The sequence below is a fragment of the Nuphar pumila genome, chromosome 1 (assembly GCF_984573655.1).
Source record: "Nuphar pumila chromosome 1, dmNupPumi1.hap1.1, whole genome shotgun sequence".
Lineage (NCBI taxonomy): Eukaryota > Viridiplantae > Streptophyta > Magnoliopsida > Nymphaeales > Nymphaeaceae > Nuphar > Nuphar pumila.
Genome location: NC_143249.1, coordinates 20,449,744 through 20,468,908, shown reverse-complemented (window position 1 = coordinate 20,468,908; position 19,165 = coordinate 20,449,744). Strand labels below are relative to the sequence as shown.

General features: G+C 37.6%; 1 protein-coding gene across 1 annotated transcript; it reads right to left on the bottom strand.

Annotated features, from left to right (window-relative positions):
- Nucleotides 1–13,401: 13,401 nt before the first annotated feature.
- On the bottom strand, nucleotides 13,402–19,165 carry LOC149848268 (cytochrome b-c1 complex subunit 8-like). The gene is made up of 2 exons (XM_089987071.1): nucleotides 18,924–19,165; nucleotides 13,402–13,695 (listed from the first exon to the last, which is right to left on the bottom strand). Exons 1-2 carry the CDS (start codon nucleotides 19,091–19,093, stop codon nucleotides 13,647–13,649), a joined length of 219 nt encoding a protein of 72 aa, XP_089843197.1. The 5' UTR covers nucleotides 19,094–19,165; the 3' UTR covers nucleotides 13,402–13,646.

Sequence of the window (19,165 nt, the reverse complement as noted above, 5' to 3'; positions counted from 1 at the left end):
GAATGTCAGGACACGTTTGTGAAGACACATAATGAGTATTTAGTTAAAGGAGATTCACACAGTATCCACACAAAGGTCGTGAGGTCTGCAAATATAAAACGCGAAATTGCTGAGCTCAAATTAAAAAACATGCAAAAATTGAGGACATTCAAAAAAATGATTTACAGTGATCGCACCATATTTGCAAACATATAGAGAGAGTTTTCAATTAAATGAGGTTTGCATAACGTTTACATAAATGGCATCACTAGCAAAATATATGGAGCAAACCTACCGAACTAGAACCTTTCATTTACACAAAGTTTGCACAGGGGTTGCAAACTTGAGAAGATTCATATATTTAATATGTGAATCTCTTTTGTTGGGATTCAATATAGTCAAGTTTGCAAATTTTTTTATGATAATATCATTTGCCTCTTTAAAGGAAGGACAAAAATATCGTTAAAAAGTCAAGAATAGAACATGTTGGATATGAAGAGGATTTAAGCAAATTGTGAGGCATTTCCAAAATTGTGTTGTTTTACAAAAAAAAACTACCATATTCCATAAATATTAATCCTTTACAAAAAATATCCAACTTATCAGCTGTCTACAAGATGACACTCATTGTTTGGGTTATTACATGGGACTGCCTACTTTTCTGGAATACATTCCATATACTTGCTTTGAGGCATAAAATAACAATTTTATTTTTCTTCTTAGCACAACTCTTTTTGTGTTGTTGTGTCTTTTGTTGAGCAAATCAATAATGAGGGTAGTTTAGTGGTTTTGTTTGACTAAACAAAAAGCAACTAACGCTGTTAGGACTAAGGTGCCATTGAAAATTGGAACATTGGAGTCTTTGGTCAGCACTCGAGAAATCACAAGTTTTTCATGCAACCACCTTTTCAAATGCTTGCAAACTTATGAAAGTGTGTCCTAAGAAAGAAATGGATACTTACCAATGGGGCCTCTGTTGTTGGTCATACATGATAGAGAATGGTTATGTTTCATGCATGGGTTCATGTGTTGATGAGAGAGGTGGGCTCACTCTCTTTACAATGCATGAACCACACAGTAGTGGGGTTTATCCAAATGAAGCACATTTGAACGTATTTCATTTGGATAAACATGACATGAGACAATTACCATTTTTTTCTCATTAGAGAGAAAATCGGTAGATCCCTTGATGTTGGGTAATAGATACTCAGAGGGTGTAAAATACCACTAGCACGCTCTCCTTTATTAAGAGAAAGGATCTTACAGAAGAATCAATCTATATAAGGCAGAAGTGAGACCCCCCCCCCCCCAAAGAAGGTCTGTTACAATCATATACTTCATATTTTCATTTGTTCACATCAAAGTCTCCACATACCTTCAGTGGTATCAGAGCATAGGTTCGTGGTATACATAGTTCTATCCTCAAATCGTTGTTTGAAGTCATCGTTTGTCGCTTGAAGCCGCAAAATACTGATCGCCGAAAATAGATACAAGGAACAATGATTAAGGTCACTGAATTTTGCGTAGGGGTTGTTGAATTCAGAGGGGCGTAATCGAGTCTGAATCAGTGACCCCTCACTCTCTGTTATCAAATTTTCAACCGTAGTCAGTGGAAATCTGACCACCGAAGAATATATATATATATATATATATATATATATATATATATATATATATATATATATATATATATATATATATATATATATATATATAAAGGTGTTGGTTTTTTTATTAACAGATAGGTTTCTGGATTCTGGCGACCTACCTCACTGAAGCTAAACACACAAAAAAAGAAAGTAATAAAAGAAAGGAAAGGGAGGAGCAAAAACCCCTCAAATATATATACATATAAGGGGGAACCTTGAATTGGGCATGTTTGTAAAAATAAAAAAATTTGGGAGGAAATTGTTTTTTTCGGTTTTTGATTTGGGAAAAACCTCTCCAAGGAAAACCCAACTTTACTTTTTGGGGATCTATTTATTAAAGAAAAAAATAGACCTCAAATCGGGTTTTGCATCCATTCACAAGAAGGTCGTCGATTTTCTAGTGACCTCTAAACTTAAAAAAAAGAAACATTTTTGTTTTGTTGTCGCCTGAAGAAAAACAAAAAAAACCATTCACTGTATTTTTTTCTTAAGAAGCAACTAGTGCACCTCACTTTGTGTTGGGACGTTGAATGTTCAAAACCCAATGATATAGTTGTATAACTGGTAGGTGCAGGGCAGGAACAAGGAATCTAAACTAGGGTGGGCACAAATGTACACTAAAAAATAAATCAAAACCCTGAATTCTAACATAATTCATAGATATGTTGATTGAAAACGAAACATAAGACCCTTAAAATTCTAAGAAATCATGTTTAATGTTGATTGAAATAAAAAAGACAAAAATACTTAATTAAATATTCATGGCATTTAAGAAACCGAATAAAAAACTTAAATTCTAAAAAAAATCAAAGATTTAAGGGTTTAATAAGTAATAACCGAAATCAAGCATTCATTAATAGAATCTTGCTTAATGATATATATAAAAAAAATCACAAAAAACAAAAAATTGTTAATAAACCTTTGCAACATTTGAAAAAATGCTAATCAATACCCTAATCTCTAAAAATTTCATGGATTTTTGTTCATTAAAAAGAAACCCCTAATATTCTAACTAAAATCATGTATTCATTACATGCCTAAGTGCTAATTAAAAAATATATAAAATAACTGTAAAACCCTATTTGGGTCCAGCACAAGTGGTGCCCACCCTCTGATCGAGGGCAATGACCCATTTGGGTTTGACTCAGACGAATTTGCCAACTATGCCCTAACCCATTTGGGTCAAGCACGAGTGGTGCCCACCCCAACCCAGGGCAATGCCCACCTGTAGTACGGGTTAGGGTAAGCACTACCCACCTACACTTCGAGTTAGGGTGTGCATTGCCCACCTTGACCCATTACTGTTTGAGCATTTTTTCTGAGTGAGGGTGGGCATGTGCCTTGCCCTACCCTATCCACTGGGTAGGTGTTTGCTTAACCCCACCTTTTCTTTCAAAAAAAAAAAGTGGATAATTGAAAGAATTGATGCCCACTGACCAAAGAGAAAGTAAGACATGAGGCGTGTGTGACCCAATGGCTTTCCCAAGAAATGACTCGCTCATACTTTCTTTCTTCCATGAGTACTTGAGATTGTTGTTACCATACCTAATATAGATTACAAAAGTGTCGGGTAGATGTAATTACAACAATGTTGGGCAGTTTTATTATAAAAAAGTTGATGACAGTTTTTGTAAATTACTCGTAAGATGAAAAATAAACAAACAAGAGGTCTTGCGAAATGGAGGAACTAAATAGTAAATACAGGAGGAGGCTGAAATGCCACGCAAGAGGATTTTTTTTTTTCCTTTTCTTTTTAACAAGGTCAGTGGTGCAGGACGGCCACATCATAAGGCACAGTGGCATCTCTCATCTTTGGGTCGAGCTTGTGAGTCCTGAGAAGCATGCACGTAGCCGCGAGCCATTTGAAAGGTGCCGGTTTGAAAGAGAATTTCGAGACTAAGAAAGACAAGGAATATTACTTTAAATCTATTTTCATTCATAGCATTTGATACACTTTTATTTAAACATGTAAGCGTTAACAACCTAATCATACAGTGATAGAATTATCAATAGCGATAATGCATTCGACTTTCACAAAATAGGGAGGGTGGCGTGTGCTCTCCCTGAAACATAAATTCACGTGTTTCAGTGTGTACGGAGGAATATCTTGGGACCCACGATAATTCATATGCCAATGTTGCCCACGATGACTTTATAATAAAATAACATATAAAAAAGGTAGATATCCTTTTGACGGAAATGTCCTCCGATAAGATAGATATGCGTTGGATGAAAATGTCCTCCCGCTCCCTGTAAATAGATTTGCATGTTTCGCCTTTTTTTAGCTTGTGTTACAACACATGGCCGCCTTCTCGTTCTTGCCTGATGAGTTGTGGAGCTTGATTCAAAGTTTTTGCCTTTACAGGAAGGGGGGTTCAGAGGCTCCCCCTGGTGCGGGTCCCGTTGTGCGGTTAGCGGGTGGGGGTCCAAGGGGGCAATGCCCCCGGGAAGAATTTTTTTTTGGCTTATGTTTGAGACTCGGTTTCTTATGGATCAGACCCAACTTGTTTAGGTTTAGGGTTGTCGCCCTTGCCTTGTATAAATTCTTTCTTTTCTTTCTCTCTTGTAATTGTTGAAAATAGCAATAAGATTTCTCTCTGAGCGGTCGTGGTTTTTTTATTATCTCTCTATTGAGAAAAGCAATTTACAGTAGAAATCAAATCAGAGAGTAGCGATTTACAGTAGAAATCAAATCAGAGAGTAGCGATTTACAGTAAAAATCAGATATAAGAGTAGCGATTTATAATAAAAATCAGGTAAGCGAGTAGCGATTTATAATAGAAATCAGATCAGAGAGTAGCGATTTACAATAAAAATCAAATCAAAGAGTAGCGATTTACAGTAGAAATCAGATTAGAGAGTATCGATTTACATTATAAATCAAATTAGAGAATAGCGATTTACAGTAAAAATCTGAACATTTTTTGTGACATATTGTGAGGAGTTCCTGTTAAAGCAAAGGAGTTTACTCCTTAGGGCGAAAACAATGATGATTTTAACCCTTTCTGGCGGGAGAACATTTTTGTCTTTTACTCGAAACATCGTTTTATAGCACTAATGGCAGGAAAGGGTACTTAAGTCCTTGCAAACGCACCAGACTCCGATGCCAAGTGATGTTGACACACATGGGGAAATGAGCCCCACGTGCTTACATACGTGGTGCTCATTCAGACCCGAGAACATGCACCTGCGTGTTCTGGGGGGGAACATATAACCTGCTTCACACAAAATATGGTAATCGTAGCATATTGTCACCACAATAGATAATATTATCCAATGCTCATACGTGGTACATGGCGCATTTGATATTATCCAGCACCATATATGGTAACCGTTGTGGCGTACGGTTACCACATTTGATATTATCTAACGCCAATGGTTCTTATCATATCCAGTTACAGTAACCGTCTGGATATGGTAAGATAAGAATAATTCTAACACTCCCCCTAAGGTTGGGCATGTGGGTTCAACAACCCCAACTTGCTCTTGAGTCAATGAAAAAGATCATGCGTCAATGGTTTGGTGAAGATATTCGTACATTATGTAACAGACAAAACAAACTGGGTACATAATTTACCAAATTGGATTGTCACGAATAACGTGACAGTCAATCTCAATGTGTTGTGTTCGCTCATGAAGTACGGGATTGACAACAATATGTAAGGCAGCTTGATTATCACAATATAACATCATAGGTTATGAATGATTAATGCTGAGATTAGTGAGAAACAATTTTAGCCTCGTTAATTCACAACAAGCCAATGCCATGGCCCAGTACTCTGCTTCAGCCGAGGATCGAGCAACTGTGGTCTGCTTCTTCATTTTTCATGAGATGGACTTTCGTTAAGAAGGATTAAACAACTTTAGGTAGAGCGTCAGGTTATCGGGCAGAAGGCTCAATCTGAATCACAATAACCAATCAACTGAATCTTTGAAGCGAAAGAAAATAGGATACCGTGACCAGGTGTTCCTTTAAGGTATTTTAACACACAGAGAGTTGCTTGCATATGGGGAACTCTGAGCTGATGCATGAACTGGCTGAGAATATGCACAAAATAAACAATTTCGAGCATGTTGATGGTGAAATAAATGAGTTGCCCAACGAGCCGCCGATATATGGTGGCTAGTGGTTTTGCCATTATCAGCGAGGATATCCAAAAGATATTTTCATTAAGAAAGAAAAATACTTTGTTTGGATTGTACCACCTCAAGTCCCAGAAAGTATTTTACTCTCCCATAATCCTTAATGCAGAATAAATTATTCAATGTTGCTTTGAGGTTCTCAATATATGCAATATCATTCCCGAAAATAATGATGTTGTTGACATAAACATAGATGAACACACAACCAAATGAGTAGTCTGCCTTAGACTGTGTAAAACCAAGATTTTTAAGGGATGATGAAAACTTCGCAAATCAATTGCGTGAAGATTGCTTGAGTTCATAAATGGACTTGTTAAAGCGACAAACTTGCAGTTCTCCTTGACTCGAAAATCCTGAAAGAAGACTCATACATACTTCTTAAAAAATAACGAGCACACGAAGTAAGAGTTTGGTGTTCTCCCAACAAATCACAATGCATCATTTGGAAAGGAGCACTAGTTAAAATTTATGGAAAATGGTAAATAGGACTGTTTGGCAAAGTGGCAAATGTTCTAATGATCATCAAATGAGCAAGCATCTATTTTATTGAAATTAACAAGAGTTTGCAACTATTTAATAAAAATGTGGCCTAGTCTAGAATGTCAAATGTGAGTAGGTGTTAGGGCGGTCAAGGTTATCTCACTGGTATTCTAAAAAATATAAAGACCATTTCACCTCATACCAGCTCCAATCGTCAGTTTTGAGACAGTCTTGCAACAAACAATGGTCATTATAAAAAATCGTTATACAATCTAAATCTTATGTTAATCTACTTATGGAAATTAGGTTAAACTTACATTCAGGAATATGCATGACATTTGAAAGACTTATTTTGCAAGATATTGTGACATTTTCAATATAAGAGACATGGGTTAGGATCCTAATTGGAAGGTTAACATGAGGGTAAGATGTTGGTATTGGTGAGCCAAGATTATAGAAAAAATAGGTCATATGCTCCAGTGTCAAGGATCCATTATTGCGAAAGAGGGACGGCGACAGTGAAGTTCAAAACATTACCTGCCAAATGCACTTGTGGACTTGCTCGATTACCTTGGTTGATGAAAGTAAAAAATTGTTCAACCTGATCCTTCGTGAATGACGTGTTTGGTGTGGAATCATTGATTATGAAAGGATTTATGTCTTGCATTGAGCGTCCCACACTTGTTTTAAATTGATTCGTGCTCCTTTCATTTTGCTGATTAAGAAAGTCGTGTAATTGAAAGTATTTAGCCTTGATGTGACTAACTTTTCTACAGTGATCGCAGTGTGGTCGAGATCGGCTTTGACATGATTTTCGTTGTGTCTCGACTATCACAGCAAGAGGGGTTTCAATCATGGCATTAGGAGTGATACACATTCCATGTTGTCGATCTTCCTGCATGACTAGGAAGTAAGCCTTCGACACGGTTGGCGGTGGCTGCATGAGAAGTACTTGACTATGAATTGTGTCATAGTTGACATTCAGTTTGATTAGGAACTGGATGTGATGATCCAATTATTGACAGTCATACATGGTCTTCATGGCTCCTTAAGCGCATTCAAGAAAAGGGATGTGTAAATCAAGTTCATCCCATAGTCCCTTCATTTTTGTGAAGTACTCTGCCACTGGAGATTGTATTTGCTTTGTGTTGATTATTTGATTATGGATTTGATAGATCCTTAGAGCGTTTGATTGAGAGAATTGATCTTTGAAGTTCTTCCATACCTGGGTGGCACTTTGAACATATATAACACCTTTCGATAAATTTTTATGAATGGCAGTGAGAATCCAAGAGACGAACATATCATTACACCTCTCTCAGATGGCTACCATTTTTTGTGGGTTTGTGTGTTTTTTGATGATGCCATTGATGAAGCACATCTCGTTCTTGGCACTGAGCATCATAGACATCACCTGCTTCCATATATAATAATTTTCTTCAGTAAGAACTTACAATACAAGCAACACTCTTGGATTATCGGAATAATGTATATAGAAGGGATTGGATCTGCTGCATCTTCATCCTTCTGCAATTGATCACTAGAAGTGGATCAGACTTGAAGCTCTCGTACCATGAAAGACAATTCCGAGACTAAGAAAGAAAAGGAATATTATTTTTACTCTATTTTCATTCATATAGCATTCGATACACTTTTATACAAACATTTAAGCGGTAACAACCTTATCATACAGTAACTGCATTATCAACAGTGATAATGCATTCAACTTGCACAAAATGTGTCCATCGTGGCATATCCAACACCATATGTGGTAACCGTGGCGCATTTGATATTATCCAGCACCATATATGGTAACTGTGGCATATGGTTACCACATCTGATAAATTTATCCAGCGCCATATGTGGTAACCGTGGCATACTGTTACCACATTTGATATTATCCAGCGTCAATGGCTCTTATCATATCTAGTTACGGTAACCGTCTGATAAGATAAGAATAATTTTAACACGGTCCTACAGACGACGGGCATCAACGTGAGCTTCCTGAACACGCGGTTCCTCCCCATGATGGTGATGGTGATGGTGATGCCCTTGTACTTGCCTCCCACTTACACGAAGTTCATAGTCATGAGCAGCACAAGCTCCTGCTGCGAGGCTCACGTGTATAAACCCTGAGCCCTGCCTATGAACTTGGATCTTATCTTCCGCTTCTCCCTCAGGGTGTTGTCCATCATGTTCACGGTTCGGAAGCCCGTCGACAACGACTTGGTTGACGCAGCCTGTGCTACTGCGATGCTCGTGGGGTTCTTTCCGCTCACCACGTCCTGCCAGTAGAAGCAAAGGCTAGTTACCTTCTCTCTTCCTAATTTTGGTGCCGGAGTTTTGGCATTGACGGTGGTGGTGATGAAGAGGAAGATGGCTAAGAAGAGGAATGGTTTGGGAAAGAGGTTATGGTCCATGCGGATGGAGAAGAGTGGCTTCTTCTTTGGTTCGGAGGATGGGAGTGCTTCATTTGTTTCTCAACATAGGTTTATATATATATATATATGTATATATATATATATATATATATATATATATATATATATATATATATATATATATATATATAGAGAGAGAGAGAGAGAGAGAGAGCCGAAACAAGATTTCAACGCAGCCACAAAAAGGGTCAACAGAAAACAAAAGCATAACAAAACAAACAAAAACAAGCAGAAGCAAAACAAACAAAAAACAAGCAGCAGAAGTAGCAAAACCAAAATGTTTGGGGGAACAACACCAGCAGTAAAAGTAAGATCGGAAAAATAAATACGCAGAATCGCGTAAACGTCCACTAGGATTTTGTGTGCAAGAAGATTAATGTGAACCAGAGATTCTCAAAAAATGGCATCGTTCCAAATGATGCCATTTTTGGTTTTGTGAAGCGTAGTAGATACGCTCTTGACAATCATGTCCCAGTGCAGATTGAGAAAAGTTAACAATAATTGAAAAAGAAAAGAGAGGGTGCAAGGCGACATGATTGTAATGTTAAAAATCGGTTCAAGGTGAATCGGTTTCTTAAAAAAAACCTAATAATGGAATCAAATCGTTACTTTTTCTTTGAAAAGCAAGCTGGGGTAGGCAGACCCCTACCAATTATACAACTATACCATTGGGTTTTGAACCTGCAACCTCCCAACACAAGGTGGCGCTCACTAGCTGCTCCTGCTCCTATCATAGATAGAAGCAGAGCCCCCATTGGTGGCAGACTGACTTCCATAAAAAGAGACACTACTTTAAACATGTGCTTGCATCTCTCTGACTGGGCTGGGAAAAGTAACAAGAGCCCCCATTCGTGATTTTGCTTTCAAACTCGTAGAATCCGATTCAACAAGCCTAATACAAATGACAGGTGTTTGGCTCGATTGGATCACCTTACCCTCGTTAAATAGCAATCGATATATGTTGAATGATAAGGTGGTAGCTGCTAATCACTTTCTTAGCTAACGACCGTGCTAACTCAGTTTTTTAAATCTGACCATACAGATGTATTCAGCAGGGTTGATTAACTTGATTTACTAGGAAACAATACTTGGATTGTGTTGGCTATGAAAAATATTATTTTTTAAGCCTTTAATATTTAAAAAAAACTAAGACTGCCCAGTTTTTAAACCTTATAAAAACCTACCAAAGTATCGAAATCAGATGATTCAGAGTAGATTATTATAAAATCAAGTATGTAGAACGCATCTATAATTTATGAAAAATATGAAAAAAAACTTGAGTCCGGTTGACATCACGGTTAGCAAGAAAAGTGGTTGGCAGCTACCACCTTCCCTATGATGAATATTTTTGCATCGAGTTAGTGTATAATAAATTGTTGAAAGTGTTGGCCTCACATGTAATAAATTTAAAATTCATATCGTATCGCTTCCAGCCTTGAAACAATGTATTTGATTTCTAAGTGCTAACTGAAGGTCCACTCAATAGGTCTAGATTTCAAATCCTATAAGCTCTAAAATAACATTTTTTCTTAACGAGTCAGCTCAAGGTGGTTCATATTTAGCTCAGGCTCATCACGAGATCAAGGTTGGCTTGATTCACCACAAGCATCACACATGCTTGAACATCTCGAAATCAGCTTGCATACCTACCCAGATATGTATGGTAATTGTCTCTATGATATCTGGCACCGGCGGGTGCATTTAAATCCAGGATTTCAAACAAAAAAAATCCGTCGATCTGCGACCCCAAGATGTCTAATCCAAAACATGTCCTCTTTAATCAAACTAAAGATCCGTAAAGGTCCATGGATTGGTAGGGGGCGTCAAAAAGGAGGTGTGGGTAGGGATGTTAACGGGTTGGATGTAACCCAACATCCGACCCAAATCCAATTAGTCTGATTCGGTAGCCAAATCCGAATTTGATTAGAAATCGAATTTTGGGTCCGTTATTGAGCTTTTTTCATTAAAACACGATCAGAATCCAATTAAAATCCAAATCCGAATAAACTCAAACATGATTAAGTGTAAATATAGGGTTTTAGGCTAGTCGGATCTAGATTTGGTTTTAACTTTTTTTATCCAACTCCAAATCTGATTAGGTCGGATCTGATTCAGTTTTATCTTTTTTCTTCTGAATTCAACCTAAACCCATCCCATCGACACCCCCTAGGTGAGGGGGGGAAGGGTGAAATGACCTAAATTGGTGATGTCAAATGTTTGAGAGGGAGTCAGAATGGTTATCCTTAGAGTTTGATGTTGGCATTCAAATGTCTCTTAGAGGGTGTTTGAAATGCTTAGAGCTTAGATGTGAGGATCTCCCCTAGTGTACTCTCTCTTTGATCTGAAGATCTCATGGACTCAAACATCCCCTTAAGGGGGAGTGTTTGACTCACCAGAACATGTGAGCTGCACCCCCACAGGTTCCCTCCCACCCATATTAAATAAGAAGGGGAGTGAACCAACTGGTCCCCGCCAGACCAACAGGTTCCCACGTATCAAACACAGGATGGCACCCGGGCAGGGACAGGTCAGTCCCCGCTCGAGTGCATCCCATGATTCAAACACGCTCTTAGGGCACGGTTGAAAGAGAAAGATGTAAGAAAAATGATGCAAAATGGAAAATTAGTACCTACCCTTCCAAACGAGAGACTTTTTTGCTGAAAGAGTTTTTCTAAAAAGTACACTTTTTGATAGGAAACATTCCTCAATGGGGGTGGTGGAAGAATGTTTCCTACCAACAGAAAATTTATTTTTACGCTCACCACCACCCATCTCACCACCACTACCACCACCCACCACCATCACCACCACCCTCTTTCTCTTCTCTTTCATTTCTTCACAGTTACTCACTCTGTTTTTCTCATGCCAAACAGCAAGAGAGTATGAGGGCATGGCAAAAGCTACAACACAACTTCAAGGCTCCCAAACATAGCCTTATTGTAATCAGATCTACTTCATTAGGCAAACCAACTTCAATCATCATACTGTAGAAATTAGATGACAAAAAAATTTCAGTGGGGCAGCCAATGCGTCTGATTTTGTTGGCCAAAAACTTGGATCCGGATATGGTGCATGTGGCATATGGTCAGGTTAAGATCTGGATATGAAGGTCAAACCTCTAACTTCAAAATAACAATAAAGTCACATAAATTTCAACACCGAGAAGTATTTGTAAACAAATGAGGCAATGTGATTGGGTAATATCAAACCAATATCGACCATAAGTCCTATCGTGGATGTGCATACTGAATCAATGAGAGAAATTTCATCTAATGAATGTTTTTTTTTATCTGTGAGAAATTTCATATACATATATATAAGATGATAGCTGCTAATCACTTTTCTAGCTAACTGGGTTTCTGAAAGAGACCATATTTTTCTTAAATCTGACCGTATAGATGTTTTACATGCTTGTATTTATAAGAATCTAACTCTTGGATCATCCGATTCCAATAAGCAGATATGCTTTTATAAGATTTAAAAAATCATCGGTCTAAGAATTTTCTAAATATTTAAAGCTTAAAAAATCATAGCTTTTATCAAAAAACATGATTCAAATATCATTTCCTAATAAATCGACCATGTCAGATTTACGTAAAACATGAGAAAAAACTCTTCAAGAGACCAGTTAGCTAGAAACGTGGCTAGCATCTCTCGCTCTCTCTTCTATGTTTTTTTAGCACACTCGGATAATGTATTTTCAATGAAAAATGCCATATTTTGAGTCAAGATAGGATCTTGTTATTTTCAAAATAAAGATGCCACTCAGGACATAGTTTGAAATCATGTGCGAACAACTACAACATGAAATAAACCACTCACCCTAACCACAAAACAACACCGTAGATCTCAGCTAACAGCCACTTTGTTTTCATGAGTCTGGAAGCACAAAGCCGTTCGTCTTATGGATCAGCAAATCTAGGCATCTGAGCTTCAATGAACAACAAAGATATTGCCCTTCTTGATCCGGTAGATGTAGAACCACAAGAACCAGCCAACCATCTAGTTCCAGAACAAAATTGCCCCATTTATTGTACATTGCTTCAGTGGTACTTTGGTCCTTCGCCAATACATCAATACCAAGGCCCAATTGATTAAGCTATTACTTCCACCATATATTTGGAAATCACTAAGACAGTGATAGTAGATCATATGGAACCATGATCCGAGACACAACCAATGATATAAAATCAACTTTGCATATAAGAATGGAATTCAAGTATTCAACAAATAAAAAGATCAGTGCTAAGACTCCAAAACACATCCATCTCGAAATGGGCAGCCATTTTTATTGCGAAGCAATGCATAGAAGGTATACCTGACCACCATTTATTCCAAAAACTTGGGAACTGGCAAGTCAGGCAGAGTTTATGCATTTGGAAAAGTGAAAGCTGCATTTTACTGGATTAGACAGCTCGCATAATCGCACTTCTACGAGGTGGCAAATACCAAATCCAGTTTTTAGTGCAAATACAAAAGAAGACGGTTGTGCATCTTTTCCCAAATGCACAAACTGCCTTTTCATCGTAGTTCTCCCAAACAGCGACCACCAAGGTAGTTTGACCCAAGTTCTTACCAAATGCATAAACTCCCATCCCAGTGATCAGTTCCCCAACCGAGCCTCCTTAAGGGCAATGGCGTCATCATAACAGAGCTCATTAGTCACAACTCAAAGCAGACAAATTTCTCTAATTAAACATAATCTCTAATTGAATAAAAAAACATAGAGTTAAACTAGCTTAAAAAAGGAAGTGCTCAATTGCCCATTACAGCTTGGAAAGGAAGCAACAAGCCAACCATATGAAGGGGTTGACAAAAAATTTATTGTGAACAGTAACACGGAATCAGGTCATTTTTGCAGATCAAATTGTTTATATAAAAATCCGTAAAGCTTTGCAAGATGTCATCGGCAGAACGGTAACAGTGCACCAGCAACATTTCAGACAACTGCAACTCAGTACCTGTGTGCTAATTTTTCCTTCTCTTGGTAGTACTGCACATATCTGCAAGATTCACAACAGAAGGCATAAGCAAAAAGATTTTGACACTTCAGACACAACCCATGTACATGAGTGCCTTCCCACCTGCAACATCTACTAAACATCTTAAAACTAAAATCTCATGCTCAAACAGTCTTCTGTGCCTTATGTGCATATATGTCTCCTACACACCCACATGCCAATGTGGACATGTGCACGCGCACGCACACAACAACAACAACAAAGATGCATAAATTATAACAGTTTTTGAAAATTTCAGTTTACATGTGTGCACATACGTGGATGCAATGCATACATTGCAATTCTCAACATATAACAATGGTAGAATAGCAAGATCGATCAGGTCAAAAGCAAAAATTCATTGGGATTCACCTAAAAAACGATGCATACATAACAGCAATGGATGAAAGAAGGCCTTCCAAATCCAAATTGTTAGATTAAAAACATGATTTGTACTAAATAAACAATCATAAGCCAATTGACATGGTCTGATCTACTCGAAATCGACTTAACTCACTGATACCGTATGTGCATCTGTACCACAGACACGTGTGTTCCAATTTCCATAGTAGAGATTTGCACCAGAATCCTTTTTGAGGAATCAGGATTTCCATGACGAAAGAATCAGAATTCCTGTATCATGGGAATAGCAACTCCTATACATAGTAATTGGGATTCCTGTCTCATGGGAATAGCAACTCCTATACATAGTAATTGGGATTTCTGTCTTATGGAAATTGTGATCCCTATATACAGGATTGGGATTCCTGTGCACAGGAGTCGGAATTCCTTCTTGCCTCTTATTCACGGATTCCTAAGAAGCACGATTCTTAGTGGTTTGGGGCCAATGTTGTGAAAAGCATTCAGGTGTATCAAGGTGCAACCACTGCCCATGAAGGGAGGCGTGAGCCTCGAAGCATAAAGCATAAGCTTCATGAAAAAAAAAGAATAAATAATGCATTATTTATGAACCAATAATGAATAACAAGTAGAGAATCTAAAATAAGTCACAAACCCAATTTCCAGCAACAACTATAATGCAACAATTTTAATGATCTAACAATTCATGACAAGAAAAACTTTTTTTAAATTGGATAAAGAAAACAAAAAGAGTACAATGATTTCCAAAATCGAAATACTTCCATTCCATTAGAATGCTTTACAATAAAAAAGTAACATAGTCTGCAGCATGTATTCACAGAAACGCCAGTTCCAAATTGTATTTTCATGTTACACTTGCTTGACTTCTTCATGCTTTAATTCTATGCTAACGAACCAAAATTTCTGTTAATGGCTTAATTAAAACATAGTTAATGCAGAAGCCATATCAGAACTGCAAGCAAAAAAACTAGAGGTCTAAAAGAAATCCCAGATTAATGGTTTTTTAAAGTTTAAACCATACTCTCCCTACACAATGTTCCAAAACCACAATCAGATTCCACATCCTATGGCAATGCAATTAACCTTATCACTCTACCTAATGATCTATAGCCCTTAACCAAGTTCCAGATACATGGCTTTTACGCGACTGTCTAAAATCTGCACAGAGCTACAACCTGTAGATAATAGTCAGATTTTGGAACCTATCATAATTCATTACCTGTGTTCATTTAGCTGTAACTCAATTTCTAAACCAAAAGAAATTTAAGTGACATGATTTCTGGAATACACTTAAGCACTTACAATATGGTCACTTTCAGGAAAAACTAGAAGGAAATGATATCTCCCTTGTTTTCAGTTTAGGTGATCAACAAGCCAAGCTCACAAAGAGGCTCCACAATGGCTCCATAAAAGGTTGGCACAAGCCAAGTAAGGCCATTTAATACACAAGCTAGAGGATGAACTTGAACGTAGACGTTTTAAGAGCTTGCTAAGCCTGTTAAGGGGTTTATAGTTTTATCTAATGTAATACTATTCTGTTCGACATTTTTCTACAGAATTATTGTTCCAAGAAGAAGTCACCACTTCAGATTGCATTTCTTCTCTATTTACCATCTTCAATGAAAAGAAATTAAAAGATAATAATAAATGGCCAGACCAAGCTTTAATCAAATTGAGGTTAAGCTTAGCAAGCTGAGGCTGAGCAACCTAGTCAGACATCAATTTGAGCAGAAACTTGGCATGTGAAGCATCCCTTATAGAAAGTCAGCTCCTTGATACAAAAAATCTCTAGAAAAAAAATCCTAGGGCGCCAGTCACTTAATGGACCCCCGCGTCCTAACAAAGTAAACCACGGGAAGTCCACCAACCCCAATTCATTACAGGGACTGATCAGTGCAAGTGATGAGATGCATCCTGGCAGCAGTGGGGTTTGATCCAGAGATCTTCATCTCGAGTGCCTTCACACACACCTTGCTGGCCAGGTGCACTCAACCCATGGGGGCTGGAAAAGTACACCTCCTTAGTTTTGACTATAAATACACGTGTGTGTGTGTGTGTGTGTGTGTGTGTGTGTGTGTGTGTGTGTGTGTGTGTGTGTGTGTGTGTGTGTGTTTATCTAACTTTAAGCCTTTTATATCAATGTTAGCAGCATTCAACTGAAATGACCATAATATCCTGAAAGGTGGCTGCATTTTTTAAACATATATTAATCATAGGAGTAGCTTATGTTTTTCTTGAAGGAAAAAGGAGAAAGTAATGCAATTTTGAAAAAAGTAAGAAAAAGGTTTATTAGAAATTTTAGTAAAGTGAAAGTGACTTTTTATCACTAAGTAAGAAGTAGCAACATACTTTTACTTACGGCATTTTGATCATATCAATCAGCTGAATGTTGCTAATAATAATGCAAATGGTTTAATACATACATACATACATACATACATACATACATACATACATACATACATACATACATACATACATATTATGTGTGTGTATTGGAAATATAGTCAATCACATACTATGGTACATTCTTAAATAAACATCAAGGGTTTGCCAATGAAAGCACAAAAGTGTGAGGTAGACCCAGCATTTGTAAAGAAATCAGTAATCTGATTTGCACATAGGGCTGTGAAATGGTCCATTAAGATATTCTTGATACACTTCTTTTGGAAAAAGATACTCTTGGCACACATAATGACTAATTATCCCTGTATGTTTGGTTTGCTTATGAAATTTGAGATTTTTTGCAATATGGATGGCACTCTGATTGTCAAAATGAATTGGAGTGGTCTCTACAAGTATTAACCGATATCTTTTGAGTACCTATCAAGGTTATACAATCATTGCACTGGTTTGTTCCATAATTTGATATTCAGCTTTGCAATGGATAGGATCCTTTTTTGTTGAGATTAAGAATTCCTAAGGAACACACAAATCTCATGGTGGTGCATCGACATGTAGCAAAACCTTTAAATATCTGAATCACAATATGCATGAACTCGAAGGCAAATATTGGAGAAAAGAAAAAGGTATAATGCATGGCCTCACAAACATATTAAATAATGTGCAGACTTGCTGCCATTTTTACTAATCTAGGTGCTCTCATGAATTGACTTATGCAATGCAGTCCAGAAATGGTCAAATAAATGACACTCTCTGATGTACCCTCGAATCCGAGGATGCAAAAAAAATTCTATGTTATCCTAGTCCTATGCAGATTAGACTACAGAAGACAAGAATAATGAAAATCCAATAACAAAATAATTCATAAAATTAAAGAAATAACTGAAATCTCAATCAAGCCTCTCTCTAACAATCCCTATAATTAGTATTTATAGGAAAACACGAGAAACCCTAAGCCTATTTTGGATTTGAGATAGATCCATTACATTAAAAAAATCCAAATCTAAATAAACCCAAATACAAAAGCCTAAACTAAACTGGATCAAAATGGACCTTTATGAACACTGTCCTTCTATTTCGCTCCTGCATCACTCTCCTAGTTAACTAGAGATAAGTTGTGGATCTTTGAGTTGTTCTCCAATAGATACAACAACAACAACAACAACAACAACTACGCCTTCATCCCAAAACAATTGGGGTTGGCGATATGAACCAACAAAGAAAATCATTCTGGGTCTTCCACATGAATCCTTCTCCTCCAATCATTTCTATCCAATGCCATGTCCTCAGTGAGGTTCAAAGCATTTTGGGTCTTCCACATGTTCTCCAATAGATAGAAGTACAAAATTAAACTTAAATGGTGTATTGAATCAAATCAAATGTGAGAGGTAACCCAAAATTAGGGTCCAAGTCTAACTCATAGGATTCATTTTTTTCATTCAAATGTTGCATCTAAATTTGGTTCGTGTTTAAAACTAAGATTTTCTATGGTTTCTTTTTCAATAAATAGGGCTAAAAGAGCTTTAGAAGGGGGATTAGTTATTTGCTTATTTGTTTTGTTGCTATTTTGCTTTGAGTTTCAATTGAATTCTTATTTAATTTATGTGTATCTTAGATTCTTTACCTCGTTTTAATCTACATCAAAGTAGGGTTTTATCATTATCGGATTTGTTCAAGATGCCAAAGAGTTTGAGGGATGATCTATGTGCATGTCCACAGAAATCAGGTAAATCATCATTCAAGAATTGCTTATGGCCAATAGAAAAGCAAATCCAGGTGTCACCCTGGCAAAAATACAGAACCCAATCAGTAAGGCTTACCCTATAGACGCCAGAATTTCCATAATCTAACCAGTGCAAATAAGATGAAGGCAGGAGATCGAATCAGCCTATGTAAACAAGTGAATAAACAATCTATAATTTTATTATAATTTTTTTCTCGTATACTCAGTATCGTATAAGAACAAAAATATCATATACGAGCTTCTCTGAGAAACCGAAAAGCGACCATCCGCATCCATAACAATTTTCACCATTGAATAATAATAATGATGACGGTGACGGCTTCCATAGCCAAGACCCTAACTTTCCAAACACAAGAGACTAAACTTCCAGGAAACCCCAAAAACATAAAGAGAATCCCAATAAGCAAACGAAAAATGCCATTTTTTTCTCGCCACCATCAATAAAACCCTAAAATCAGACCAGAGAGCGCGACGACGAACGGGAGATCAACCCTAGATTCGCAACCGTGAAGCGAAAAAGAAACGCGAAACGGATTCGAATATCGTAAAACATAGCGACACCAATTTCATCCCAAAAGCGGGAGAGAACCAGGCAAATAGAACAGACACGAAAGGCAACTGCAAAGAGGAGGAGAAAGGAAGCCCTAGATCAAAGAGATCAGGGCAAACGAGAAAACGATAGAGAGGGAAGGAGAGGACATACGAGTAGGTGCCCACGAGAGGGGCGAGGAGGAGGGTGGCGCTGATCCAATTCTCAGAGACCTTCTTCTCAATCTTGTGGGGGATGTCCTTCCAGAGCCCGCTCATCACCTTCTGCTGGAACGGCGACAGCGCGTATACCACCGCCTTCATCCGCACCGGCGTCTTCCCCATCTCTCTCTCTCTCTCTCTCTCTCTCTCTCTCTCTCTCTCTCGTGGGTATGTGGGTCAATCTCTTTCTCTAGT

Excerpts from the sequence above, each read along its gene's own strand:
- LOC149848268 (XM_089987071.1), bottom strand. The coding sequence starts at position 19,093 with ATGGGGAAGACGCCGGTGCGGATGAAGGCGGTGGTATACGCGCTGTCG. Across the intron at positions 13,696-18,923 it reads CCTCTCGTGGGCACCTACTC|ATATGTGCAGTACTACCAAG; the intron begins GTATGTCCTCTC and ends TGAATCTTGCAG.